This window comes from Fundulus heteroclitus, chromosome 5 (genome assembly GCF_011125445.2).
Source record: "Fundulus heteroclitus isolate FHET01 chromosome 5, MU-UCD_Fhet_4.1, whole genome shotgun sequence".
Taxonomy (NCBI): Eukaryota; Metazoa; Chordata; class Actinopteri; order Cyprinodontiformes; family Fundulidae; genus Fundulus; species Fundulus heteroclitus.
The window spans coordinates 3,514,159-3,541,418 of NC_046365.1; the positions used below are offsets into that span (position 1 = coordinate 3,514,159).

The 27,260-nt window shown below is 39.3% G+C and overlaps 1 protein-coding gene across 3 annotated transcripts in view; it reads left to right on the top strand.

The window, feature by feature from the left end:
* slit1b (slit homolog 1b (Drosophila)) overlaps positions 1 to 27,260 on the top strand; it is a 101,773-nt gene that overhangs the window by 36,705 nt on the left and 37,808 nt on the right. For 2 of the 3 annotated variants that reach the window (XM_036136738.1, XM_036136740.1), the window contains exons 5-25: positions 5,282 to 5,353; positions 5,457 to 5,528; positions 5,860 to 5,931; positions 6,037 to 6,200; positions 6,289 to 6,436; positions 7,071 to 7,142; positions 9,081 to 9,152; positions 12,592 to 12,663; positions 16,111 to 16,254; positions 16,351 to 16,514; positions 17,315 to 17,338; positions 17,464 to 17,608; positions 18,683 to 18,757; positions 19,070 to 19,213; positions 22,705 to 22,848; positions 22,940 to 23,106; positions 23,243 to 23,381; positions 24,304 to 24,372; positions 25,016 to 25,087; positions 26,321 to 26,392; positions 26,586 to 26,657. In XM_036136738.1, the coding sequence (XP_035992631.1) occupies positions 5,282 to 5,353; positions 5,457 to 5,528; positions 5,860 to 5,931; positions 6,037 to 6,200; positions 6,289 to 6,436; positions 7,071 to 7,142; positions 9,081 to 9,152; positions 12,592 to 12,663; positions 16,111 to 16,254; positions 16,351 to 16,514; positions 17,315 to 17,338; positions 17,464 to 17,608; positions 18,683 to 18,757; positions 19,070 to 19,213; positions 22,705 to 22,848; positions 22,940 to 23,106; positions 23,243 to 23,381; positions 24,304 to 24,372; positions 25,016 to 25,087; positions 26,321 to 26,392; positions 26,586 to 26,657 (2,175 nt within the window). Of the gene's footprint in view, positions 1 to 5,281; positions 5,354 to 5,456; positions 5,529 to 5,859; positions 5,932 to 6,036; positions 6,216 to 6,288; positions 6,437 to 7,070; positions 7,143 to 9,080; positions 9,153 to 12,591; positions 12,664 to 16,110; positions 16,255 to 16,350; positions 16,515 to 17,314; positions 17,339 to 17,463; positions 17,609 to 18,682; positions 18,758 to 19,069; positions 19,214 to 22,704; positions 22,849 to 22,939; positions 23,107 to 23,242; positions 23,382 to 24,303; positions 24,373 to 25,015; positions 25,088 to 26,320; positions 26,393 to 26,585; positions 26,658 to 27,260 lie in introns of all 3 variants that reach the window. The other variant, XM_036136739.1, reaches the window with a different exon arrangement.

Genomic DNA, 27,260 nt, shown 5'->3' on the forward strand with positions numbered 1-27,260 from the left:
AAAAAACAGCAATATGTTACTTTCAGATGCACTGTAGCTCCATGAGTACCCAAACCAATAAATAATCTTAGGTCTTAATTTTAGAAGGAAAAAGTTAGATTACTAGGAAAAGGGTTAGTGTATTTGTTTGCTTGCAGCTAACCTATGAACTATCCTTGCACTCTGCTACCCAGCCTCTGCCTCTCTGCACTTTGCATTCTGTTTGCCTTCATTTAATCAGCCTTGTAAAGCAATACAAGCCTCCTCCAAAAAATGCATGCACCATCTGCATACCTTTCTGAAGGCTCCACACCATGCATCTCACCGAACGTGTTTACAGTTTAGGCATGACAACAGATGTTTGTAAGGGCAGATTTAGCACATATTTTCCAAATAGTCTCACAACTCCTTCTACTAAGGGTTTGGAGTGACGTGGTCACATGGCACTGGATCTTACGATATTAAAACAGCACCATATTGTCATTTTGGTTTGGCTTGAGACTTTCGTGGAGGCAACAATTACTGACACCAAAGAGAAGTTTGAACAGTTTATTGATACAAGGAACAGAAATGAGATGAAGAGATAAGTTCTAAGTAGAAGAAGAAGGAGGTTCTGGTTTGTCAGGGGTATCATTTGAGGAGAACGAGAGAGAGAGAGAGAGAGAGAGAGAGAGAGAGAGAGAGAGATTTTATATTTCTCTATCCAGGGTGGTAAGTGATTGTGAAGTTAAATGAGAGAAAAACAAGCTCTTTAAGGGTAATTTTAATGGGTAACAGCTCTCAATCTCCAATGTAATTATTCCTTTCTGCGGGTGAAATGCATTTAGAGACAAATGGAAGTGGGTGATAGGCGGCTAGGATGGTACCGACACTGAATTCTGGTGCAGTCACTAATGGGATAAACTGGGAGGTAGGATCTAGATGGATACGTTTAGGAACTGAGGAGATGTCTTCTTTATTCCAGAAAGGAGATTGATGACAAAATCGTAGGGTCGGTGAGGTGAAAGAGAAGGAGACAGATCTTTACTGAAAACTTACTGAAGATTGCGGTAGTTAAGGGAAATCCTGGAGTGGTCAAGAGGAGAAGCTTTTTTTTTGTCTGGACCAAGAGGAACGGATGGAGCTGCTGATGGATAAAAAAGTGGGAGTTCCAAAACTCAATGCGAGAGTCGGACCAATTTATGTAGGGGTTATGTTCCTGGATCCAAGGATGACCCAAAACACCTGGGGAGTTCTTAGGAAAATGAAAAAAACGTTATCTGTACATGGTGGTTGCCGGAGACTATGAACTTAAGTGTTTTAGTTTGATGAGTTAAGGTTTCTAAGGAGCGGCCATCCAAGACGGTGACAAAAACAGGTGAAGGGGGAGTCTGGACCGTGATGTTGCCCTGTTTAACTAGTTCTGTATTGATTAGGATTTGTTCTGAGCCTAAATATATTATGCAAGAACGGGAAACTGACCTTGGTGGACTCAAACAGAAGAATTTATCTGGAATTGGGGATTTCTTTTACTTTGTTGGACTCCGCTGCTCATATCTCATTATTTCCTGATGGGCTTTGGCTTTTGGGCGATAGCACGAGATGTGATGTGATAACCGGGATCACCACAATAAAGGCAGCCTCTAGCAGTCATCCTCAGCTGTCTCTTCTTGGGAGACAACTGGGTTCTGCCAGTTTCCATGAACTCAGGTTGTTGCTGCTGCTGCTGAGAATAAATAGTAAATAGGACAGAACTCAATATTAACTCAGCTATGGATGTAGTTCCTTGTTTTAATCCCCAAGTATTTTAACAGATTCCTCATTACTATTTTTGTGAAAAAGAGTGATTAAATAATCCAAGGAACTCGTCATAAGAAAACAGGTGGATTGTATTTTCATTCATTACAGCTTCTACCCAATTGTGCGTGATTCTACGCTGATTACAGATTCCTTAAAAGAATGTGGTTAGTGAAACCTTTGGTTTTTAAAACAAAGAAATGGGGATTCTCCCAAAACTATAGCTAAAATGTTTAATTTTCGTAAACTAAATATCGTGCTTCATCTTGTCTCCTACCCTGGTTGCCTTGTTGCACCTTTACTGAGACATGCAAAGACCATAAACCCCACTATGTAGTGATGAACAAGTTGCATTAAGAAAACCCTTTAAAGTCCACGGTTTGTATAACTAGGATACTTGGGATTTATTAGCTTTCCAAACATTTCTATTATGACGCGTTTCATAAGCTATAAGGTAAAATCTAGTTAGAAACATTTCAGGTCAGTTAGAAGCTAGAAGTGGCCTATGTGTATTTATTACCCACTAATGTATCTGACAGGTTTTTGAGAATTCCTGTCCTATTTCTATTGCTTCTAAGGCTGCTACAGTGTGTGGAAATGCTCCTTATAAATTTCAAATTTGTCGTATGATTTATGATTCTTCAAAGCCACAAGCAATTCAACAAGAACGCAGGAAAGAATATGAAATCCTGTTCAGATTTGATTGCAACTAAGACACGTTTGACCTAATGCTGGAGGAGAGGAATGGTTAAGGTGATGAAAAGATTAAATAAGTGGGAAAGTTTGCCTTTCTCACCCTCTGCTGCGAGGAGGAGGTTATTGAAACAACAGGAGAGGCCACAGAATAAAGACTATGTGAGGAAGAGCGAGGACGCACACTGACAGAACGGATCAGAAAATCAATAGAGACGATAGCAGAAAAGAGAGCAAATATTATGAGATCACCTACTGTCCAGACAAACTCAAACACGTCCAGCTGTGACCTCTCCAAGTATCCATCCAGTAAATATCCCCTTCAGACTTACTGTGTCCTGGTAACAGATATCCTGACAACCAGGAGGGGAAGCATCTTCACTGCTCTGTGAGAGAGAGATGAGGCAAAGCTGTGGAACAATACAGCTTAGTATTGTGTAGCTAGTGCAATTGTCTGAATTCCTATTGTCCTGTATAAATACATTATAATTAAACTCTGTGTCCATAAAAAGACATGAAATGGATGTCGCTTTTTAACCTGTGGAACCATTTTAATCATCTGCAGTAAGGCTGAAAGTTGTTAATTGGTCTGGCAGGTTTAGATTTAGGACCAGGATTGTATTTCCTCTGACTGGAAGTGGCATTCATGTTGTGGAGTGGCCCCGCCAGAGAGCTGACTTTGATCTGACAGAGAGTTTGTGGAGGGTTGAGGCGATGCCATTGGGCCAGGCCTGGGAGGGGTGGGGGTGGGGGGCAATGCCCACCCTGATAAATGTACTGTTGTGAATAATGAGAAACATTTTTTTCACAAATGCAACTCTTTGTTTTTGGAAGATCACATTGCCATTTCTACTAAGAAACAGACTTCCTTTGGTAAAATAAAAATAACTAAACCTAGAGTTGTGAATAATTTTGAGCCTGTTTTATATGTTTTAATTTTTGATTCTTACATGTTGAAATACTAGTTATGTGTGATTTGACAAACGTGAATTAGTGCAAACAAAGCATTACAAAACAGAGAAAATGAAAACTGGGACACTTAGTGACACAGACCTTCTCTTGTTTGCTGTTTGCTCTTTATTTTCCCCTTTCTTCTTAAACTAGACTAATTTTTAAGTCCATCCAACTAATGCTGAATCTGATGCAGAACCATCTGACTGTGTTTAGGTTTGGACTGTGTCATATATGTTTATCCACCACCTGCATCCCTCCCCACCATCCCCTATAAGTCACCCTCTCCTGGTTTCAGTCATCTTGCCACGCTGTATATCCATCCTCGCCTCCTTCTCAGGCTGCTTTATGTTCCTGACCCGACTAAACCTATTCCTCTAGGAGACAGAGCCCTGTTAATCTTTGACCTAAGTTCAGCTTTTTTATCATCGTGGAATTGTTGTACTTTATCTCTCATCTGTTTTGGCCACTTAAATTCTCAAAACAATGTTTAGTAATAAACACTAATAAAAGACTAATATTACACAACTATTTTAATGTGACAGCTAAGCATTATTGCTTTGTAAACTAGGCCTAGAAAATAAAAATAAATACATTATTGTAATTCAATTTGTTAATTTATTAAATGATTAATCAGACCTCTAAAGCGCGCAGACCAATGATAACATGAGGCGGACCAGAAATTCCCTGAGCTACAAGACCATATAGGAAACAAAAGAACCCACTAGGCACATTTCTTTACTGTCACCTGGCAGCTCGCCTGGTAAAAAGTAAAAAGTAAAGACAAAATGGTGTGTGAGGAGTTTTTGTCCTAAATGTCTTTACCAACGGTATAAAACATAAATATAATACAATCTGAACTAGGAGAGATCCCACACACAGCTTGACATGTATCATGTTCTGTTGATTCACTGACCTATATCAGTCAGAGTGGGTATCCGCTGCTCTTTTCCAGGCCCTGCCCTTGCTTATGCGTTGTTGGAAACAGTATTAAAACCACTCCTACCTGGTGCTCCGTCTTCCTCCCTAGGGAAGAAATCCACCGCGACATTGATTACTAGAGCGAGAGACAAGTGAATGCACTACAGCTGACTAAACAGCACGATTGGCGGAACAGACTGATTAACACAGAATGAACACAGCCACAAACACTGGATTAGGAAAATTAACAAAGGACAGGAAAGAACACTAAACATGACCTAACGCGAAAAATAATTCAAATCCTAAAGCCTTTAAATCAACAGAAATACAACTATCCAAGCAAACTCCACGTGCTTAACGTCAACACAGTCTGGCTGTCAATGTAATGAAAAATGAAAAGAGATTCCGAATTACTTACAAATAGATATATAGAAGAGCAACAATTGTGTGAAAACCTTGGACAGAGCAGCAAATCAAATTAAGGGGTCTGTTTTGTGCATTAGGCAAGAGTCACTCACCTCTGAATGCTGAGTGCTCGAACTAGCACGAATTAACTATTCAGATTAATTAGTATTATAATTAGTTGACCACTTGGGAGCACTCATAATCTGTGGATAGAGCACCAAACCGTCATCTCCACATTCACTCCACTATGAAACAACAAAGAAATGGGGGCAAAAGAAAAGGCCTCCATCCAGATGCTACAACCTGATGTAGTGGAACACTTTGAATTCTATCTCCTTCTTACCGACACACACCAAATACAAAACCAGTTGAAACTCCAAAAGAGACACATTTTCACAAAACAACTGGATTTGATGTAATTCATTTCTACACGTTTAGACCCACATAAAACGGGGTTTTCAGCTTAGAACTGCAGTGCTGTCACTGATGTATGTTACTAAATTCAAAGAGGTTTTAACCAGAAACAATGATTGACTTGGACAGTTCTCTGTTTTAGGGATCTTAGTGAAAACGCCATACAGGCCATCCCAAGGCGAGCTTTTAGAGGAGCCACAGACCTCAAAAACCTGTAAGTTAAATATGGGTTCAGCAAAATAACAAAAATAACAGAAAAGGATGACCACTGTAAATGTTGTGCTTTTTTTTATTTATTTTTTTATTTTTTTATCCAGTCAGCTGGATAAAAACCACATCAGCTGTATTGAGGAGGGAGCGTTCAGAGCGCTGCGATCCTTGGAAGTGCTGTAAGTATTTCAAAAGCAGACACCAAAACTCCTGGGAATTATTTATCAAGGTTTTTAATGTCACTGTACTTTGGAGGTATAGAATACACTGGAACTGTTTGGAGTATAAAAGTTTGTTTATATGGAATCAGGTCACATTCTGACTTTTGTCAGTTTGTTTTAGCAAACCACATATTTTCCATTAATTGTTTTCTTAAACTTCCATTCTTTTCCATTTTCCCTCTGTGGTTTCCTCACATTTCTCTGGTTTCTCCTTTATTTTGGTTCTCCTTCTTTTGAGTCTCCCTTCCTGTCATCTTTATCGCTAACTCGGTTCATTTGTCCCGTCCAGCACGCTGAACAACAACAACATCAGCAGCATCCCAGTCTCCAGTTTCAACCACATGCCAAAACTGCGTACCTTGTAAGTGCGATGCTCCCATCCTGCATTCTCTAACGTTGTTTGCAAAGAATCCTTCAGACAGCCTCTTTCTCCGTGTCGACTTGTTACTCTGCTTCTCCCCTCCAGCCGTCTCCACTCTAACGCTTTGCGCTGTGACTGTCACCTGGCCTGGCTGTCTCCATGGCTGAGGCAGCGGTCTGCCTTGGGCCTCTACACCCAGTGCAGTTCCCCCCCGGCACTGCGGGGCCTCAACCTAGCAGAGCTGCGTAAAAGTGACTTTGCCTGCTCAGGTGCAGATAAAGCAGGTAGAACTCACTGGAACCAACATGTAGACGATGGAGCTGATTTGAGAACTGTTCCGTCTGATCTTCCCGTTAGGCCACAGCGGCAGCGCCTTCGTTCAGCCGTGCAGTTTGGCGTCCGGGTCCTGTCCTCCGATGTGTTCCTGTAGCAACAACATCGTCAACTGTCGAGGGAGGGGCCTCACCGCCATACCTGCCCACCTGCCAGAGGCCATGACTGAGATGTAAGTAGGTTTGTCAAGGAGAGGAAAATAAATAAATTTATTTTACGTTTGACATCACGTGATCATCAGACATTTCTTTTTTTATTGAGTTACAAAAAAAAATCACTTGGCAAAGATTTTTGTTAAGGCTTACTTTCAGAAAGATAGAATACAGTTAGGATGAAAGGAAAGTACACCCTCTGTCTGTCAGGTTTTGGTTAGAAGTTGTAGGGAGACCAAAATGCAGCCATGAGCTTTGCATGCATGGTGAGATGAACTGGTGGTTAATTAACAAAAAAACAATAAACTTACAGACGAGCAGGAGGAACAGAAGCGTGCGCACTGCTCAAAGAGCGCCTTTAGACTAATATGCTTTATATATGTCATAGTGGCTTTTGGTAATTTCACAAAATAATAGTATATAAAGTAGTATTAGTTGTTGGCTGTTTGTATGGAAAAAAACTGGTTCCTAGTGCGCGCCTATGAATCCACCCCTAACATTTGTCTATACTGCCTATAGTCCAGTTCAGCTCTGCACATAGGGTCATCTGGAATGGAGCAAATCAATAAATAATCAATAAAGGGGTTGAATCAGGTAATATGCAAATTGAAATAAAATCTTTCTATCTTGTTCTGTTTTTTTTCTTCTCTGCAGTCGTCTGGAGCAGAATGGCATCAAGTCAGTTCCTCCAGGGGCTTTCTCCTCCTACAAGAAGCTTCGCCGAATGTGAGTTCTCCTACAGTCCAACGCTGTCTTACCTTGGTACAGGTTACTTCAGCTAAACTCTAGGGGGCTACTCTTTAATTCAATATTGATCAAAGACATTATTTCACAACATCCGAGAAGATGTTCTTTCCTAACATATGAATATTATGTTGCTCTGGCAAATCTTGTGTGCCTTTTTCTACCCTCTCTCAGTGTCTGATTGACAAAGCAAAGAGTAGAAATGATATTCACAGACAACCCTAACAAGCAGCTTTCAGCTTGTATGGTATCATTCTTGTTGCAGAATAAAAGAAAAACGGTGTATTTCACTAATATGTGTGCACCAATTACACGCTAGGAGTTTGTAAAAAAGTGAAGGATGATTCCTGGCTGGAAGCTCCAGAACCTGAACAATGAACTACTGATTGTTAATCTCACTGTTTCAGTAGGCAGACATGGTTGGGATCGGGTTTCTAAATGAAGATATGAATGAAGATATTTTTATGATCAGCTGCAGATTCTAAATGCCTGTAGAATATCTGATCCCTTTTACTGATTCACTCAAAGATCAAGACAATGACTGAATATAGATATGTCACATTGTGAGGTTAGTAGTTGTATGGTACAAGTGATTCCTGACCCTCTTCATTTTCAGATAAAAAAGTAAGCTAGGAAGCCTTTGCAGCAATGGCAGAGCGTGTTAACTTGAAGACAGCATACCTGACTAAGTTCTGTGACATGTTTTCCTTTTTCTTTAATATGCAGCTGTTGTATTTACTGTTGCATAACTACCACCAGCTCTCAGGACATGTTCGATGTTTCATGCTGAGTGATGCAAACAACTCTGGGATCTGAAAAAACCCCAAAAAAACAACATATGCATTTTGTCCTGTCGGTAACTCGTAGACATAGTAAAACATATTTATGGGTAGTTTTCCCTCTTTGTACATAATACTAGATGTGCTAATTGTTTTAGAGATGCAGTTGCCTGTGTGGCTAAAAGTGCAAATGTTGTGAATTACATGAATTTTCAGAAGCTGCACAGTTCCGGTGGGGCAGTGATTTAAAGTCTTATCTCCAAAGGGCTTGCTCTCTCTAAGTTCACTCCTTTCTGTGTTGACTGTTCTTTTCCTCCTAAACTTGCCATGGATCCCAGGTGGTTTTTTTGAACAGCAGCTCTGTGGACTTTAGTTAGAAGTCAGATATTTTAAGACTATACATAATCAATCATCATACGGTGATCTTCTACAAAAATATGCTAATCTGTTTCGATTACCTTTTTTTCAGAACTTCTAGAGTTTGTGCTCTGTATTTTGGGATCTTTATTGTATTTTGTTCAGTCCTCTCTTGCTGCCTTTCTGGTCCTTTTAGCTTGTTTTTATAACCTGAAATACAATCTCTGCTCTTGTCTCTGTTTTTTTTATTTTTAATCTTTTCACAATAAAGGGGGAACTCCTACAATCATCACTGTCCAAGTGTCCTGAGAACCTAGAAAGCATTTGATTTCTTAACCAGACTCTTTGTTGTAACATTTAGAATGACAGCTGAGCAGCAGACATGGGGACATGTAGCTGCAGACCAGCGACTAAAATCTAACATTTTGTGGTTTGATAGGCCTGACAAAACCAAAGATATTAAAACTTTGATTTAATTTCAGGAACAGCAAATTAAACAATGACACAATGTATCTAAGTGTGAAAACAGAAAAAAGGCTTCCATAAAGAATCAAAAAATAAACATTAGAAAGGGCTTCCATTTTGTTAGCTTGTAGCTAACAAAATGGCATGCAAAATTTACTTCAATGATTTCGGAAAATGCTCAGATGATTGATTGTGTAAAAAATCAGAATGTCAAGTTCCTTTAGGAGATTATTCAAAGCGCACAAATAATTGTGTGTGTGTGGTTTCCTATTTACCACTGGGATGAATATTTATAGTTTCCAACCTGTTTTATTTACAGAGACTTAAGCAACAATCAGATATCTGAGATGGCGCCTGACGCGTTTCACGGCCTCCGAGCTCTCAACTCATTGTGAGTGATGTTTGCTTCCTCTCACTTATTTTGACTTCTTGTTTTTATTCTATACATAGAAAATCACATGTTTACATGGTTTGTTAGACTGGCAGATTTTAGAGAAGTAAAAATGAGACCTTGATTAATAACTCCCTAACTTTCTCTATTTAGAAAGTTAGGGTCTATTTAGACCATGGTACAGTGGAGAGACTCCTCTCTAACTGGAGAAAAAATTAAACAATTACTTACCAGCTATGTTCTACACGTGACCACCCTGCCTAGACCAGGTATGTCTGGACCAAGGGGTAGCCCTGAAAGAAGCTTTCTTTTCCAAAGAAAACATTCAGCCCCATCTACAAGGAATCAGAACCTTGTGGGAGAACATATTACTGTCTGATGAAACCAAATTTACCTTTTGGCCATAATTCTAAAAGGTAAGCACCAAACAGCACTTCATCTCACCATTTAACTCTTCACACAGTGAAATATGGTGGTGGCAGGATCAGGCTTTGGGGTTACCTTTCTTTAAACAACGATACTTTTTTCTGTAAAAGTAAATTAAATCATGAACAGTTTCAACTGCAAAGAGAGATGTCTTCACATTCTGACAGGGGTGGGGAACTTTTTCAAGGTAGAGTGAGAAAATATTACCAAATGAAGAAGTGACATGTTGAAAGACTCTTCCCAAAGACTAAATGCTGTGGGTGAATTAAAAGGTGCTTCAACAAAATAGTTGTTTAAATGTGTGCACACTTGTACTATCAGCTCATTACAGCCTTACTTATTCTCCACATCTGCTACTAAATCAGTTGATTTTTCACTCGTGTTATCTTCAGATGTAACTTATTTGTTTATTAATTGCATCTGGCGTCTGACAGCTCAACAGGGAGTCCACCCTGCTGAGATCACAGTGTTTTCCCACTCTATCCATACATGTGTGGATCTATTCGTGTGTAGGCTACAAATACTTCTCTGTGTAACCACCATCTCCATCGCATATCAAATACTCTTGTCTTAAAACACACAATGTCAGCTGTCTGTATTTGCAGATGGGTATAAGTTAAATTAGTATACGGTCTGTAACTTAGTAAAAATACTTCATTACCTTACTTAAGTAGAAAGTTTGGTTATTTATACTTTTAGTAGAGTAATTATTTTTAGCCTACTTTTTACTTCCACTCCTTACACTTTGAAAATAGTCTCAATAATTCTACCTTATTTCATCTTATTTTCCTTCTGGCTTGCCCATAATAAATAAATAAATAAATAAAATAAATTTAGATAAATAGCACTACTGAAAGTGATTTTGTTTGTGGTTGGAGGAAGTACTGCACCAAGTTGTTTGCCAAACGCCCCTACAAAAACTTAAGAAGAACAAAACGTAGAACATAGCATTTTTAGGATTATTGGATATTGTCCATTTTTTGATTAAATACTTTCATTAATCATTTCTTTTGACAACACTGTCCATACAAGGGTAATTGTTATAAGAGGGTAATGCACTCATTTTCATCTCCAGTTTTGTTATCTTACATAACATAAGGAACTGGTTTCCTTATATAGGACATTTTTGACCAATCTGTATAATCTGACCCAATCTGTATAATATGATTGAACTTGACTTTGTAAAGTGCCTTGAGATGACATGTTTCATGATTTGGCGCTATATAAATAAAATTGAATTGAATTGAATTGAATTACATCTGTTGCCCTCATAAATTCCTGTAGCTACGATTGGATGTTAATTTACATTCCAATAATAAAAAGTAAAAGGTTATTGATAATATGTCTCTTTTTGTAACAATACTTACGGGCAACCAGGTATCAGAGTGTCTGCTCCATGAAACTCATACTGATGCTCAGTAATGCACTGATATGGACATTTAATATTTTTGTATTAATATTTTGTATTAAAGAAATAAATGGTTAGTTTTCAATGGAAATATATGTGGGTGAAACAGCCAATTCCAATTTTCTTTAATATTAACATTATACTATACAATTATAGTAATAATGGCCTTTAGAAATTTGTCTTTGTTTTGTATGAGGAGTAAATGCATTCAAGGCCCCTGTGGTGAAGGAGGTCTAAGCTTTTGTCCTTAGTGGAATTTTTTTTTTTATAACTTAAATTAATTTTACACTTTAAGTAGTTTTAAAGCCAGTACTTTGCTACTTTTACTTGAGTAAAAGATTTGAGTTCATACTTCCACTTCTACAGAAGTATTTTTAAACCAGAGTATCGATACTTCTACTTGAATAATAGATGTGAATACTTTTGACACCTCTGTTTGAAAGTTGTAGCTCTCGAGAACTGGACTTTGTCCCCCTTGATCTACACTGTTGGATAATAATAACTTTATTTATAAAGCACTTTCATACAATGAGCTGAACGATTAAAAGGAGATAAAAGACAGTACAGATAACAAAAACAGATAAAAAAAACAGATAAACAGATACAGCAGCAGAAGATAAAATTTACTACGAGGACAGAGTAGACACGTGGGTCTTTAACTTAAAATTTAAAACACCAACAGAACCTGCCTGATGTCCTGAGGGAGGTCACTCCACAGGAAAGGGGCTGGAAAAGAGAAGGCACACTCGCCAGCAGTTTTTCTTTGCGCTTTAGGGATTTATAGAAGGCTAGTGTCTTGAGACCTGAGAGCCCGAGAAGTTAATGTTATCCCTACATTTTATGACGTGGTCATCAATCTTAAGGGTAAGATTTAGGAATGAGTGTAGCCATTTCTGAGGTCCGATTACCATTAAATCTGTCTTATCTGTGTTAAGAAGCAGAAAGTTATTAGACAACCAGCCCCTAATGGCTGATAGACAGCCCTCTAATTTTGACAAGTCAGCAATGCTGTCAAGAGTAAAGGGTACGTATAGCTGCAGATCGTCGGTATAGCAATGAAAGGTAACATTTAATGAATGCAAAAGGGAACCAAGAGCAAGAAGATTGAGAGAAAATAGCAGTGGACCAAACACAGATCCTTGAGGGACCCCAGGCCTTAAAGCACAAGACACGGATGTCTCATTTTTAAAACTAACACACTGAGATCTGTCAGACAGGTAAGATCTGAGCCATGAGAATGCGTCACCAGTGACTCCAATAAAGTTTCAAGCCTATCTAGAAGAATACCATGGTCCACGGTGTTGAATGCAGTACTTAGATCTAGGAATAATTGAACAGAGGTGCGGTTATTGTATGCATTCACCAAGAGATCGTTAACAACTTTGGTTAAAGCAATTTCTGTTGAATGGTTACATATAAAAGCCGACTGAAATGGCTCAAACAGATTATTAGCAGACAGATAATGCATAGGCATGTGTTCTCCCATCATTCTGATTTGTTAGTTAACATGTATCAGTGCAGTAAAGTGTTAGTTTGTGTCCAAATAATGAATTAATAACAGCTGACACAATGCATTTGGGTGCTTCTGCTGTTCCTTGTCTGCAGGGTTCTGTATGGAAATAAAATCACTGAGCTACCCAGTGGAGTATTTGATGGCCTGGTTTCTCTGGAGCTGCTGTAAGTCTACACCACCACACGCGTTTATACTCTCATGGAGATCCTAAGGGAACATATCCCAGAAGTCATCCTAATGGGTCTTGTTTAGGGATTCAGGCCTCCATTTGGTCATTCAGGTCTCCATTTGGTAAATGGACTGAATTAATATAGCGCTTTTCTAATCTTACTGACTTTCACTCAAAGGGCTTTCCGCTATATTTCACCCAATCACACTCAGTGACACACATACATTCATACACTGGTACACAGATTGGTAGGCAATGTGGGGTTAAAGGTATACTATGCAACCGGGGTTGATTTTCCAGCGAGACTCCCCCCAGAGGGCGAAAGTAAAAGTGCACTGTCGTAAAGATGCTCAGCTGTTCTGGTTTCTCCATCAAGCCAGACGCGGTTGTTGAGCTTAGCAGACAGGCGAACGCAACGAAAAGTGGAAAAAACGGCAGTACAAACAATGACTAACACAGTGAAGGTATGAACATCAGGGTTTCCCGCAGCGCTATCTTGGCGAGGCGGCCGCGGCCGCCGCCTCGCCAGTTTTATTATTATTATTATTATTATTATTATTTATATTTTTTTATTTTTTATTTTTTATGTTGGCGAGACGCTACCGCCACCGCCTCGCCAAGCCGCCGCCACCGCCTCGCCAAGCCGCCGCCGCGGTAGTGTCTCGCCAACATAAAAAAAAATAAAAAAAATAATAACAATAATAATAAAACTCGATATGCTTGCATGTTTATTTGACATTAACACGCGGTTCTTTGTTGTTGCTTTCGCGCGTGCATATAGTGAATGGCAGGGCAAAAACACATGGAGTTCTCGCCGTAAAGCGAGACTTCTGTGTGTGCAGGCCGTGAGCTCTTGCAATTGCAAGTGCAGTATTTCCCCCACAGACCCCCAGGGCGGCCGAGAAAACCTTTGTTTGACCTGAAATGACTCATTTAATCATCCAAAACGGTATGGAACACATTAACTAACTGAAAAATGTTGCATAGTATGCCTTTAAGTGCCTTGCCCAGGTGCACATTGACATGTGACAGGGGGAAGCTGAAGATTCTCTTCCAATCTTCTAATTGGAAGACAATCACTCTAATCACTGAGTGACAGTCGCCTCACATACTTAAGGTTGGAATCAGTTGGACTTTCCAAAACACACATGTGGTACCATGCACAGAGACCTGCATGTGTGCTCATTTGGGTCAATTTACAGAATTCCAGTGTGATCTGCCCCAAAGACAGCCAACAAGATTCTGGTTTGTAAGCCTCAAGTCCCAATTTTTACCAGATTATGTTGATCATTGGGTTAGGGTTGGTATTGACACCAACTTATCTTAACTGGTGGTGACGCCCATTTTACTGATACAGAATATGTAGATCCTTCTGATATCACAGATTAAGGTTAGAAATAAACATGGGCATTATTAAGGGCAGGCTCAGAAGGGGCCTATTGCTATTCTTTCAATGTACGGCGTATTGGATTTTTCTGTGGGTAACCAACTCACTGTTAATAATATTCAGAAGCTCTTTAACCAGCAGTATGGCAGCTATAACTTGAGAGGATGTGGTAACTTTAAAGTTCAAGCAGTGACAACCACTAGAAAAAGTTTTTGTGTGTCTGTATGTGGAGTGAAACTTTGGAATCGACTGGAGTTAAAGTTCAATGTCCAAACATTTATCAATTAAAGTAAGAAATGGTTTTGTCTCTGTACAAGAATGAGGAGGCGGGTGATGATGGTTAGTTGGCGTTCTCAGGTTTATATCTATAATATTAGATAGATTTATAATGAAGATTATGTATTATTATAATAAAAATGCCTGTCTATAAATAGTTAAATAATTAATTATTTAACTATATTGTTTGCATATGACTGTTTTATTATAATAATTTTGTTGTTGTAGTCTGACTTATTTCTACAATAACAATAGGATAAAGTTATACTGGAATCTAGAGGATATGTATGTATGTAGGTATACATATGGAATGTCTTTTAATGCAGAGCAAAAGACATTCAACAAAGGGTAGAACTGTTGTGGGGGGTTGTCTCTCGCTGCCAGGAGGTCCACATAACACTTTGCCTTTCAATGCACAAATAGACACAACTAAAACTAATTATGATTACCGTCAGCACCAATACCTTACTAAAATTACTAAATATAAATTTTATTATTAATTAAAAAGGATACATACTATTGAAGTATAAAATAAATAATTATATATAATGAAAATATTAATGTGGTGATAATAAAGTGAGTGACATCAGTGGTATTGACAAGGTAATGTATGTATAAACAGTAAAAAACACTGGTGTACATGACATGATTTACCAAATCTCAAATTAAATTGGCAACTGCATGATTTATGTATGAACAGGGACTGGGAGTAAATAATTGTGTCTTCTGTCCACTCCTTTTTGAGCTAATTGTGTTTTTTGTTTATGTATAAATACAGTATTATTATGTATTACTTAAACAATGTCTTGTTTGTACTGCATGTGTATTTATTGCACATATTTGTGTATATGTGTATGTACATAGATATTTTCTTTTTCTCTCTTTTACCCAATATATAACACAGGTATAACACGCATTCATTTTTCTTTTTTCTAATTATATGTTTTTAAATAAAGCAACAACAAAAAAATGACAACTGTTAGATTTTTCATTGCAAACCCCTGCATGCCCCTTTGACAGCATCCTCCTCATATGGGGTCCCATGTTCTCTGCACATTGCAAAGAATGGATTATTTTCATTGATTCAACTTTAGAGCAGAGGGCAGGCTTTCCCTAGACTCTATGTAGAGTTTAGATGAGATGTACAAATATCAGCTTAACTAAATGATTATATATGGGAAGTGGTGGCCTAGTGGTTAGAGCACAGAGCTTCGGTCCCAGAGGTTCTGAGTTCATCTCCCACAAGCTGCCATTCTGGGTCCCTGAGCAAGACCCTTAACCCCCAATTGCTCCCCAGGTGCCACACAGAGGCAGGCCACTGCTCCCCAAGGGGATGGGTTAAGATGCAGAAGTGAATTTCTCCATTGTGAGATCAATAAAGTTCTATTATTATATATCAAACAGATAAAACAGCTGCAATGACTTTTAAAAACAAGAATTGGATGCACAGGTTTGAATTCATAATGTATATTTATCAATTTACATGGCACCGAAAATATAAACATAGGCCACGGGCTCAAATTAGGATTTTTAAGCTTTTATGTACCGATGTGGCTAATTTTGGAAGTATTGGTAAAAATCACTTATAGGTGTCTTTGCGTTAAATTGTCGTCTGTTACATTTTGCATTTACTAATTATTTGTAGTCCTGTTAATACTTAGATGTTGTAAGGACCCTCTTGAAAATGAGATGGTACATTTCAAGGGGTTATCCTTGAAATAAAAATGTTTTATGCTTTTAAGCATCCCTGACTGATCCTGGTTTCTTAACATTCTGCAGATTGCTGAATGCAAATAAAATCACCTGTATCCGTGCCACAGCATTTAAAGACCTGGAAAACTTGGCCCTTCTATCTCTATATGACAACAAGATCCAGAGTCTGGCAAAGGGAACCTTCAGCTCGCTGCACAGCATTCAGACACTGTGAGTACAGAGAGAAACGCTTTCTGTTTGGGTTCTATTTCAGTCCATTGTGTCTGATCCAGTTGGTGTCCTCACCGCTTTGTGATGTCTTCTCAGCCACCTGGCCCAGAACCCTTTTGTTTGTGACTGTCATGTGAAGTGGCTGGCTGACTTCTTGAGTTCCAACCCCATAGAGACCAGTGGAGCTCGCTGCGCCAGCCCTCGCCGCCTCGCCAACAAACGCATCGCTCAGATCAAAAGCCACAAGTTCAGATGCTCCTGTAAGTCGGCGCAGTTCCTCATGTGGTTCAGGTTGCTGCGGGAAGTGTAAAGCAACCAAGCTGCTGGAAGGTTTCTCTTGGAACAAATGAACCAATGAGAGGCTTCCTGGTCTTTTCCTTGACTTCAAACAATTTAATTCTAGATTTAAAGACTAAATTGCTGGAGACCCAGGACAGTGTCGCCTCAGAGGTCTCAGCTCTGACTCCTAAATGTACCTTTGTCTAATTCCGTGAACAATGATGCCATGTTTATATAGCTCAATAATAGTCAGTGAGGTCTTTATTAGTAAGTTTACTGTTCTCTGTTTTACACATTTTGAAATACCATGCAGAAGATTTATTTGAGGAGAATTCATGTAATTCTTTAATCTTCTTTTACACCAAGGGTCTGTTTGTGTTTGTAGTTTTTTTTTTACTGAAGATCATAGGGCTAACAGAGCGTTAAATAGCATGTCTAATGGAGCAAGTTTAACTTTGAGACAAGGAATAAATAGGCAGAGATTGTAGTTGGGGACCTGTGAGTAAAAGATATCTGGTCTGTTTCAATTGCTCACCTTACGCCTGTAGTCTGCTTGAAGCCAGAGAGGGAAGCAGGGAGAACCATCACAGATGCTGATCAAACTGCTTCCACAGCACTTTAATCTGCTGCCAGGCCTGGAAATGTCCATGCAGGCATATCATACCTTTACTTCTACATAGGTTTTCTGCCGCAGGCTGTTTGTGGCTGACTCTGTTGATATCTGCTGCTATCCAAGCACATTTTTATTGACAGGTTTGTTTCTTGTTGCTTTTCCTTACAGCCAAGGAACAGTACCACATCCCAGGTGAATATGTATTTTTGTATTTATCCTTGTTATTTTTCATATTCCCAGCGAGATTAAGATTCTTTTTAGAAAATGTGCATAATTAGCAGTTTATCTGATCACTATCTGTGTGTGTTTGCATCCAGGTACTGAAGACAGACGCCAGAGCTACGAGTGCAACAGTAAGCCTGTATGTCCTGCTAAATGTCGCTGTGAGGCCAATGTGGTGGACTGCTCCAATCTACGCCTCACCAAGTTTCCCGAACACCTGCCGCCCTCCACTGAAGAGCTGTGAGACACATGCATGTGCAAAAGCACACAGATACTATGTCTGGCTGGAGCAGCAATTATGTTGAAACACCACTTAGCTATAAGATAAACAAAATACGCCGCTAAAACTACTTCCATGGATGGACAGATGGATGGATGGATGGACGGATGGATGGATGGATGGATGGATGGATGGATGGATGAATGGATGGAAATTCATCCATCCACTGCAACTGAATTCACACATTCAGTTGCAGTGCACAGCAAAGCATCCACAAACATAAATAAAGGAAAAAGTGGTATTTAGTTTATTTGGCTTATCGAGTTACTTGCTGTTCTTTTTTGAGTTCTGTGTCCTAGAAATGAACATGCTTGCTTCACAATGGTTGAATCAATCCCAGAACAAAAACTAAAGACCTTGTTGAGATGCTGACTGAAGCTGCTTCGAGAGTATCAGCATTCCCAGTGAAAATAGACCTGCACCAAAATGGACAGAAGGGCCACTTAGAGAAGAAGCCAGTAATTCAAAATCCACATAGCGCACTCAGAAACAAAAACCTTAGTTTGTGGAGACATGTCCTGTGGTCTTATGAAACTTAATATGAAGTATTGGACTTTAATGATCATCATTATGTTTGGATGAAGAAGGAGGAACCATGTCAGCCTGGGAAAATCCTCCAAACTGTGAATTACAGACATAGCAGCATCATGTTGTGGGTATTTTGCTGCAGGAGGCAGGGACTGGTGCACTTCACATAACATGGCATCATGAGGAAAGACTCTAATAAATACTGAAAAAACTTCTGAGTCTGAAGACAGTTTAAAAGATTTCGTAAAAAAAAAAAAAAAAAAAAAGAATTTCTGGCATTTAGCAAAGAAGCAATAAGTTGTGGTAGTCTTAGCTGACCAAGAACAGGGAGAGAGTACTTGTATTTAATGTCCAGATCAGCTGACAGCTTAGCCAGAACCCAGGACAACACTGACAAAACTGGCCTTAATGGCTAAACTATTTTTGTACTACACATACATAGAGATAGATCTTTATGTTGACATTTATATTAATGAAATCTTCTACTTGTGATGTTGTTGCTTCAGGCGTCTTAACAACAATGACCTGTCCATACTAGAAGCCACCAGAGCCTTCAAGGGTCTATCACATCTAAAGAAAATGTAAGCTGTCTTAACATGGTTCTCAGAATAAAATGAAAAATACAACAACATATTTTACATCATTAAGCTTTGTTTTCAGTTTGCATTTTTTTTCCTTTTTTGGTAGCTAGTCTGTCGATGCTTTTTACACACCATTATAACTTTGTACACTTTCCGCTCACCCTACTCAGTAACACATTTTATTTCATCCGAGTAGACTGTTTTTAGTAACGGTCCAGTTTCTTTTCCATTGTGGACTTTCCCTTTCTTGCTGCTGATACACCTGAATTTCCGCACTGTGGTACCATAAAGGATTATTCTATTCTGTTTTAGTAACCTGAGCAACAACAAGATTTCAGAGATTGAGGACGGTGCATTTGAGGGCGCATCATCAGTGGTGGAGCTTCACCTCACAGCCAACCACCTGGAATCTGTGCGAGGGAGTATGTTTAAAGGCATGGAGGGGCTGCGCATGCTGTGAGTTCAATGGTTTGCACCTAATATACAGCACATATTGGCAGAAAAAAATCTAGTATTTTAATTTGAAGGTTAGAGTGGATGAAAAAAGGATTCAACACGTACTTTGAGCTACTAAATTGTGTTATTGTAGTAAAACCTTTACAAGTAAAGCATGTATTTTGTAAGTCGAAGAAACACACAGACAGTTTCAATTTTGGCATCAAAATGAATGAAGAGTATCTGTTTTCAGATGATTGGACAGATACAATTTTGTCTCTTTCCTTATCTGACAACTTCTTTGCCAAAGACCATGTTTTTTGTGGTAATAATGGGTCCTGATCATGATCAGGGCATTTTATAGGGAGGGAGGGGCTAAGGCCTGAGTTTCAGCCTTTCAGAATCAGAATCAGACATACTTTAATAATCCCAGAGCGAAATTCCTGTTTCAGTACAACATTTAAGGGAGAGACGATTTACTGAGGCCATGCTGCCAAGGACACCGCCTTACACGGTGCCCACAGGGCACTGCCATTACTCTGTGGAAAGATAGGGGCCACAATAGGTAGGGAGAGGAAAAACACATATTTCACACTTTATCCTAGTAACAGGATACCGTTTGAGATATCAAAAACCTCTGGCACGAGAAGCACAAATATGACAAGACACATGTAGGCCAAGGTTAACATTGGAGACTGGTCACATGTAGGTTCATAATTTTTCATCAGTTATGTGTGTCTGTTTGGGTAAAAGTGTTTATATTTCCATTAACACTCTCCAGAGGCCACTGTCCTTAATGTTATCAACCAGCCACCAGTTCAGAAAGCATCCGCAGATGTCAGCGGGGAAGGAGGGAGCAGGGGAGGTAGTTCTGAGCTCACTCGCCATAACAACCCGGGAGTGATATTGATAGGGGAGGCATAATCCAAATACTTTATTTGTTATGAGGACAAGCTGCACTGACTTTCCCGTCAGCTTTAAGTCATTGCTGGTTCCAAATGGTGAAATCCAATATTCCAAATTAGTTGGGCTTTTTCGCATTTCACTTCCAGATTTTATCCCATCTCCCCTTGAGTTCAACCACCGAAGCCAGTCTGCGTTCCAGCACATTCAGCTTTTCGGCTCTGCTCCTCCAACACTCCGTGCCTGTCCGTTCACCGCCTTAGTGAGCGCGTCATATGCAGCCGGTAGCCCGATCAAGGCCAAATGGCCACCGACATCCACTGTATTTGCTGATACATCAAAAATCCACCAAATCCAATAAGTAGAAATCTAAGTATCATGAATCGAAACATGTATATGTCTCTACGTCCAGGACTGACAAAGTCGAAAGACACATCGTTTTCCATCCAATAATATAGGGTGTATCCCACAAAAAAAGTAAAATCGAGACAGGATGGGTCCCCCTTACGCTGCCTATCCGTCGAAAAAAGGAAAACACAAAGGGAGGGTGTGTGACGTCATACCATATTCCATTATATATTCCAAGATACCTTTAGTTCTTCACAAAAATATGTTTTATTTCTTTCTGTCTAAAATAATGCAATTTAGCTTATTGCTCCTTTAAATAGAACCTTTCTGACAGCATGAAGTAAGCTAATATGTGTCAAAAAGCAACACATCATGCTCTGATCTAAAAATCTTAAAAACAGATAAGAAAAAAGTCACTGACATCTGTCAGTCTAAGAATTGGTTAATAAGCCATTTCTAAGGCTTTGGGAACCTCAGTGAACTTCGGAAATATTGCCAACAAGAAACATCGAGCATAGTAGTGAATCTACCCAAAATTTTACAACCTCCCAAGATTACCCCAAGTCAGTGCATCTGCAACTCTTTCAGGAACTCACAAAATATTCCAGAATAACATCTAAAACTCTTTAGGCCTTAGTTGCCTTAGTTAAGGTCAGTCATCCTGATTCAACATTAATAAACAGACTGGGCAAAAATTATATTCGTGGAGAAGTTCCACAGCTAAATCAATAGCTGACCAAAGGGTCACAAAAATAATCATATTCTGTGGACTGAAAAGACAAAAAGGAAACTTTCTGAAAAGTGTGCAATATGTTATGTCTAGTGTAAAACTAATACAGCATCTCAGAAAAAAGAGCATTGTACTGACACTCAAACTTAGTTGTGGTAGAGAGATGGTCTGGGACTGCGTTGCCTTTTCGGGACCTGGAGAACTTGCAGTAAAAACTGCTCTCTAGTAGAATATCCTAAAGGAGAAAGTGCTGCCATCAGTTTGTGACTGTAAGCTTCAGTGCATTTAAGTTATGCAATCGGATAATGATCCAAAGCAAACCATTAAATATGCCTATGTATGAGTAACTAAATAGACTAAACGAAGGTTTTGGAGCAGCCTAGTCAATGTCTAAACTTAAATTCAATTGAGATGCTGTGGCATGCATCAAATAGGCTGCTGATACTATTTTTTATTTTTTTTTGCTAATACTTGTCAAATATTGTTGTTGTTGTTGTTGTTGATATTATTATTATATTTGATCAGAAACATGTAATTATGACCAAAATACTTTTTTGCAATATTATCACTTAAACCATCATTTATTGTACCTAAGAGGAGTCTTATTGGGTTTTGTTGCATACATATTTCATATAGACATACATACTTATGTGTGGCAGTTTGTTAAGATACATATTATATCTCCCACAGGCCAGAAATGCACAACTATACTAAGAGAATGCATAGTTATTTGCAAAATGTACCTGCAGCATAGTCAAACAACATGTAAGATGTTGGGAAAAGTCTTTATAAGCTTTGGATTCTTTAAAATTATATTTTTAATAAGATACAACTTAAAACTTAGCAGTTATGAAGCATCAACAAGAGCTGCAAGTCTAAAACAATTTTAGAACATTTAGAAATCTGGTCCTGAACTGGAGTTGCAGCACCACCTGGCAGCAGGTTTAATATGGTAATAAACAAAAAACAAATTCAGTAAATACTATCAATAAAGTTATGCACAAAAAACATTAAAAATAAGAACAACAGAAAAAACTTCCATATTTTATAAGAATAAAACTGGAATACTTAGAAAGCTAAAGTCTGGCTTCAGAAAAGTGATCCAAGGAAGGAAAACTAAAAAAGGAGCAGGTTTTCGTTTGTATTAGCTGTCATTAGCAGCTAATACAATCAAGAGTACAGCGAATCCAAACAGTCTCTGTCAGCACCCGTCTCTTTCAGAACGTCTTACTCTTTCAGAATGCCAGTGTCTAGGCAGCTTTACACTTATGGGTAATCTTTCACCGCTTTTTTGGATCTGCTATTTATGTTACACTCCCACAATATTATTTTCTAAGATTTACTCTGCACACCATACAAATACATTATGGATTTTCGTTCTTCAGCTAGGCAAAAACATCCAGACAAAAGGGTTAAAAACAGTAAAAAAAATTACTATATGTGACGTAAAAGACATCATAAAACAAATAATGCATGCTTTCCTTTCCACAAAGAATGTTTATAATTTGTGTGTGTGTGTGTGTGTGTCCAGGATGCTGAGGAACAACAGGATTAGCTGCATCCATAACAGCAGCTTCACAGGCTTGACCAACGTCAGGCTGCTCTCTCTCTATGACAACCAGCTTACCACCATCCTACCTGGGGCCTTTGACACACTGCCCAACCTGTCCACACTGTGAGTGACACACACACACACATATGTACGTTACATAGAGTGCGCTTCACCTTGTGTACCATTCCCTCATAGTTTCTCTGCTGTGTATCAGAAACCTGCTGGCCAATCCCTTTAACTGTGACTGCCACCTGTCCTGGTTCGGGGCATGGCTCAGAAGCCGCCGGATCGTCACAGGGAATCCTCGCTGTCAGAGCCCCGCTTTTCTTCGAGGGATTCCCCTGCAGGATGTAGCTGTGCCTGATTTCCGCTGCGAGGATGGTATTATCCCCCCCAATCAATTCTTGCTGAAATATAGAGAGGAACGGAAGCAAATACACAGTGGATGATTTAAAAAGAGCACCACTAAAGAAATAAATACCAAAGTGAAACTGTGCCTTCTGATCTGTGTGTCCAGGGTCGGTGCTGGAGGACAGGAGCTGTGGGTCAGGGCCTCAGTGTCCCAGTCAGTGTTCCTGCATGGACACAGTGGTTCGCTGCAGCAACAAACACCTGCAGGCTCTGCCCAGAGGACTACCCCGTAACATCACAGAACTGTGAGTAAACACAGTTTACATCCCATAGTACAGACATCTGCAATGAGAAAGAAAGTGGGAAAATAAGATATTTCACAATTGTTTCATCAGAGTTGGATTTTAACACCCATGACTGCTGTTCAGCTCTCCACTACATTCCAGATAAAGCTTTAAATGGGTTGATTTTAGACTTAGTACCCAGGTCAATTGCAAAATGAGGAGCGGGGCTTTTACCTGCTGGGATAGATCGGATCTCTTTATGGGCCATTGTTTAAGAAGATACAATATTTTTTCTAGCTAGCTAACGCTGAGTCTTCTTCACTGTTTGTGGAGTCCGGTGTCACTTATGCATGGGATGTTCGGCGATAGGAAAAAGACTGACCAGTCACCAGTCAGGGCTGACCAAGAGCAAAATTGTCTGGTTTCAGTATAAACACAATTCCCTGGTGCATTTGTCAATAATAGTAGCACTAGGATAAGCTAAGCTCTAGCATTTTTTAAATTAAATCACTCAATTTAAACATTATTGGACATCTATTGTACCAAAGATGGGAAGGCTGTTGAATAAAGACACTGAATTGAAGAGTTAAAACTTGAACGCCACATGCAATGCTGCGTTTCAGGAAGAAGTCGGTTGTGGCGCCTAAATGGTTCCAGTATAAATCATAGAAGTAATTAACGTGTCATTACTGCCTGAGCTCCCTGATTAGATAAGCCTGATCACTGCTGTCATCCTTTCTCTGCCCTAACCAGGGAATCCATGTAAACAGGTCTTTAGAAACATTCAAATGTTCATGGACTGAATGGATTCAGTAGACATAAATTTGAAAATAGTAACGGCTTGGTGGGAAGACAACTATGAGTCAGTTGTGTATGAAATTAGAGCCATAATAGAGTATGTTTGTGTTTTTTCAGAACAAATGTCTCTGTTCTCTGTTGTTAGGTACCTGGATGGAAACCAGTTCACCGGTGTTCCTAAGGAGTTAGCCACCCTCAAGTACCTGCAGCTTGTGTAAGAGACACCTGACCACACATATGCCAAAGATAATTCTGACTTTTATTCCACTCTACTCTATGAAAGCAATCTCTTTACACTGCATTTGTGGTGCCACAAGTACAGTAAACAGCGGTTTCTTTTGTAGTCTTTTGCAGTCCAGCTAACAAGCTGTTGGGGTGCAAAGAGCAAAATTATCTGAAGGGCTTTTTTTCAGACCTCTATTGAATATGCATATTTTTAAAGATTGTGATGAAAATTGTTTTCCCTCAAAGCCTGTTTGCAAAACAGTGTAAACTCAGAAATAAATAAAGTTAATCTAGTGAGGTGTGACGGGAGCTGGGGGCAAGCTTCCATACTTCCACAAACACCCAGTAGATGGAGGTGTTGGCTGTGGGCTGGATTCAATGCAGAGACGGATCATATTAAGATAGTATGACAAACATCCAGCCGAATCCTTCATGCGATCAGTACAGAGCAAGAGTTGAGATCATTTGTTTTTTTTAACGTGACCCCATGTCTCAGAGAAAGTTATTCTAGAAAATACATTTTTGAAAAGTGTGTAACTTTCTCAGTGTGTGTTGTTTCTGCATGTTTGTGTAAGACTTACATGCATTGTGCATTACTGTGTATTGATCACTCCTGACCTTTGCCTCTGCAGAGATCTGAGCAACAACAAAATCAGCTCGCTGTCCAACGACTCCTTCTCCAATATGAGTCAGCTCACAACTCTGTGAGTAGACACACTAAGAAAGACAGATAGCAGTTGGGTTTGTTTCATCGTTTCATGAGCCTTAAGCTATAAATGTCCCCAAAGAAAATGGCATTTCAGTCTGAAGAAGAGTCAGAAGAGTCAAGACTGTGAGTGAAATATGAAGGGATTTCATGGCACTGACATGTGAAGTAAAATCAGAAGTTTATATATATGTGTCCTTAATATTTGTTGGAACTGCCTTTTAAATTGTATAAATTGCAATCAAACAATTCACTATTTCACTACAGTATGAAGTGCACCAGTCCCTGTTGGAGCAAAACATGCCCACGATATTAGGCTGCTGTTAGGTACCTTTGGTATGATTTGGATTATGTCCTCAGCTACCCAAAAATGTTACGATGGTCACTGCAACCAAAACACTTCAATTTAGTTTAATCATTTTAGTTTAATCAGGCCACAGGGCAGGTCTCCTGAATCTGGATTTTTATGCTGCTGCTGCAATGTATATGGTAAGTGCTAAGGGGGACTCGTTTCACTGTGGAAAAGGACTCTCTCCACAGCTAGGTTCAGCCAGCATCTTTACAAGATGTTTTCTGTTTTTTTCTAGACATTGAAACACACTTTTCATACCAGGGGAAACATTTAATTATGTTAGAATGGCCTAGTCAAAGTCCAACCCTCATTCCAACTGAGAATCTGTGGTTAAACTTGAACATCACTGTTCACAAGTAAAAGCCATCCAACTTGAAGAAGCTGGAGTAGTTTAGCCTTGATGAATGGGCAGAAATCCCAGAGGCCAGATGTGGCGAGCTCATAGAGACTGATCCTAAGCCATTTACAGCTGGTTGAGGCGTTAAACCAGACTTGTTGCATCTTAATGCCCTGCCTTACTGTCCCTGCAGTGTTAGCAGCAGTTGATCAAGACAAAAATGTGGAAAGAAGTAGCTATTCCAAAAGCATTGCCACCCTCTTTTTGTGCCTGAGGGCTGATGCCTCCTCTCTGATGCAGAGTTCCTGCTTTCAGAAGAACCCTAAGATCTGTAGACAAACTAATTAAAACTAAGTCCGTCCTTACTGCATGGTAAGGACCAGAGATTTATTTTCACTGTCTTAAATGTACATCTACAGAATTGAAAGAGGGTTTATCTGATATTAAATGTTGATACCTGCTGATTTTCTTGCTGTCGCAGTTAAACATTGTTTAGCCGGCGTGTGTGTGTTTTAATTCTGAATGTTGCTGTGTTTTCCCAGGATCCTCAGTTACAACTCCTTACGATGTATCCCTCCGCTGGCTCTGGCAGGCTTGCATTCCTTGAGACTGCTGTGAGCACACACACACACACACACACACACACACACACACACACACACACACACACGCACAGAGTATCATCATGCAGCTTTGCTAAACTATAATTTGTTTCTTTTTATATGCTGTAAGAGTCATTGTGCTTAGTGACGGTTCACTTTGAATGTTCAGTACCTTTTCTGGCCTGTAACTGTTTTTGTCTCTCAGCTCTCTCCATGGCAACGACATCTCGGAGCTGCAGCAAGGAATCTTCAGCGACCTGGCCTCCCTGTCTCACCTGTAAGTGCCACACACGTTGCGCTGGGAAAAGATGTGTGACATGTACATACACTGTCTCACACAGTTGGAGTGTAGACAAAGAGGCAAGGCAAGGCAAGGCAAATTTATTTATATAGCACAATTCAGTACAAAGACAATGCAAAGTGCTTTACATGATTAAAATACAGGAAAATAAAACAGACTATAAGCAAGTAGGAATAAAATGTAGAAACAAAGAAAAAAAAAGAACATCAATAACAGTTGGACTACAAAGTTGAACTAATGATGTTTCAGTAAAACAGTTTAACTAGAACAGTCAAAAGCAGTCCTAAACAAATGTGTTTTCAATCTTGATTTAAAAGAACTCAGGCTTTCCGCACTTTTAAAGTTTTCTGGAAGTTTGTTCCAGATAAGTGGAGCATAGGAACTAAATGCTGCTTCTCCGTGTTTAGTTCTGGTTCTAGGTATGCAGAGCAGGCTGGAGCCAGAAGACCTGAGTGGTCTGGATGGTTGATACACTGATAACAAGTCTGTGATGTATTTAGGTGCTAAGTCATTCAGGGATTTATAGACTAACAGAAGGATTTTGAAGTCTATTCTCTGAGATACAGGGAGCCAGTGTAA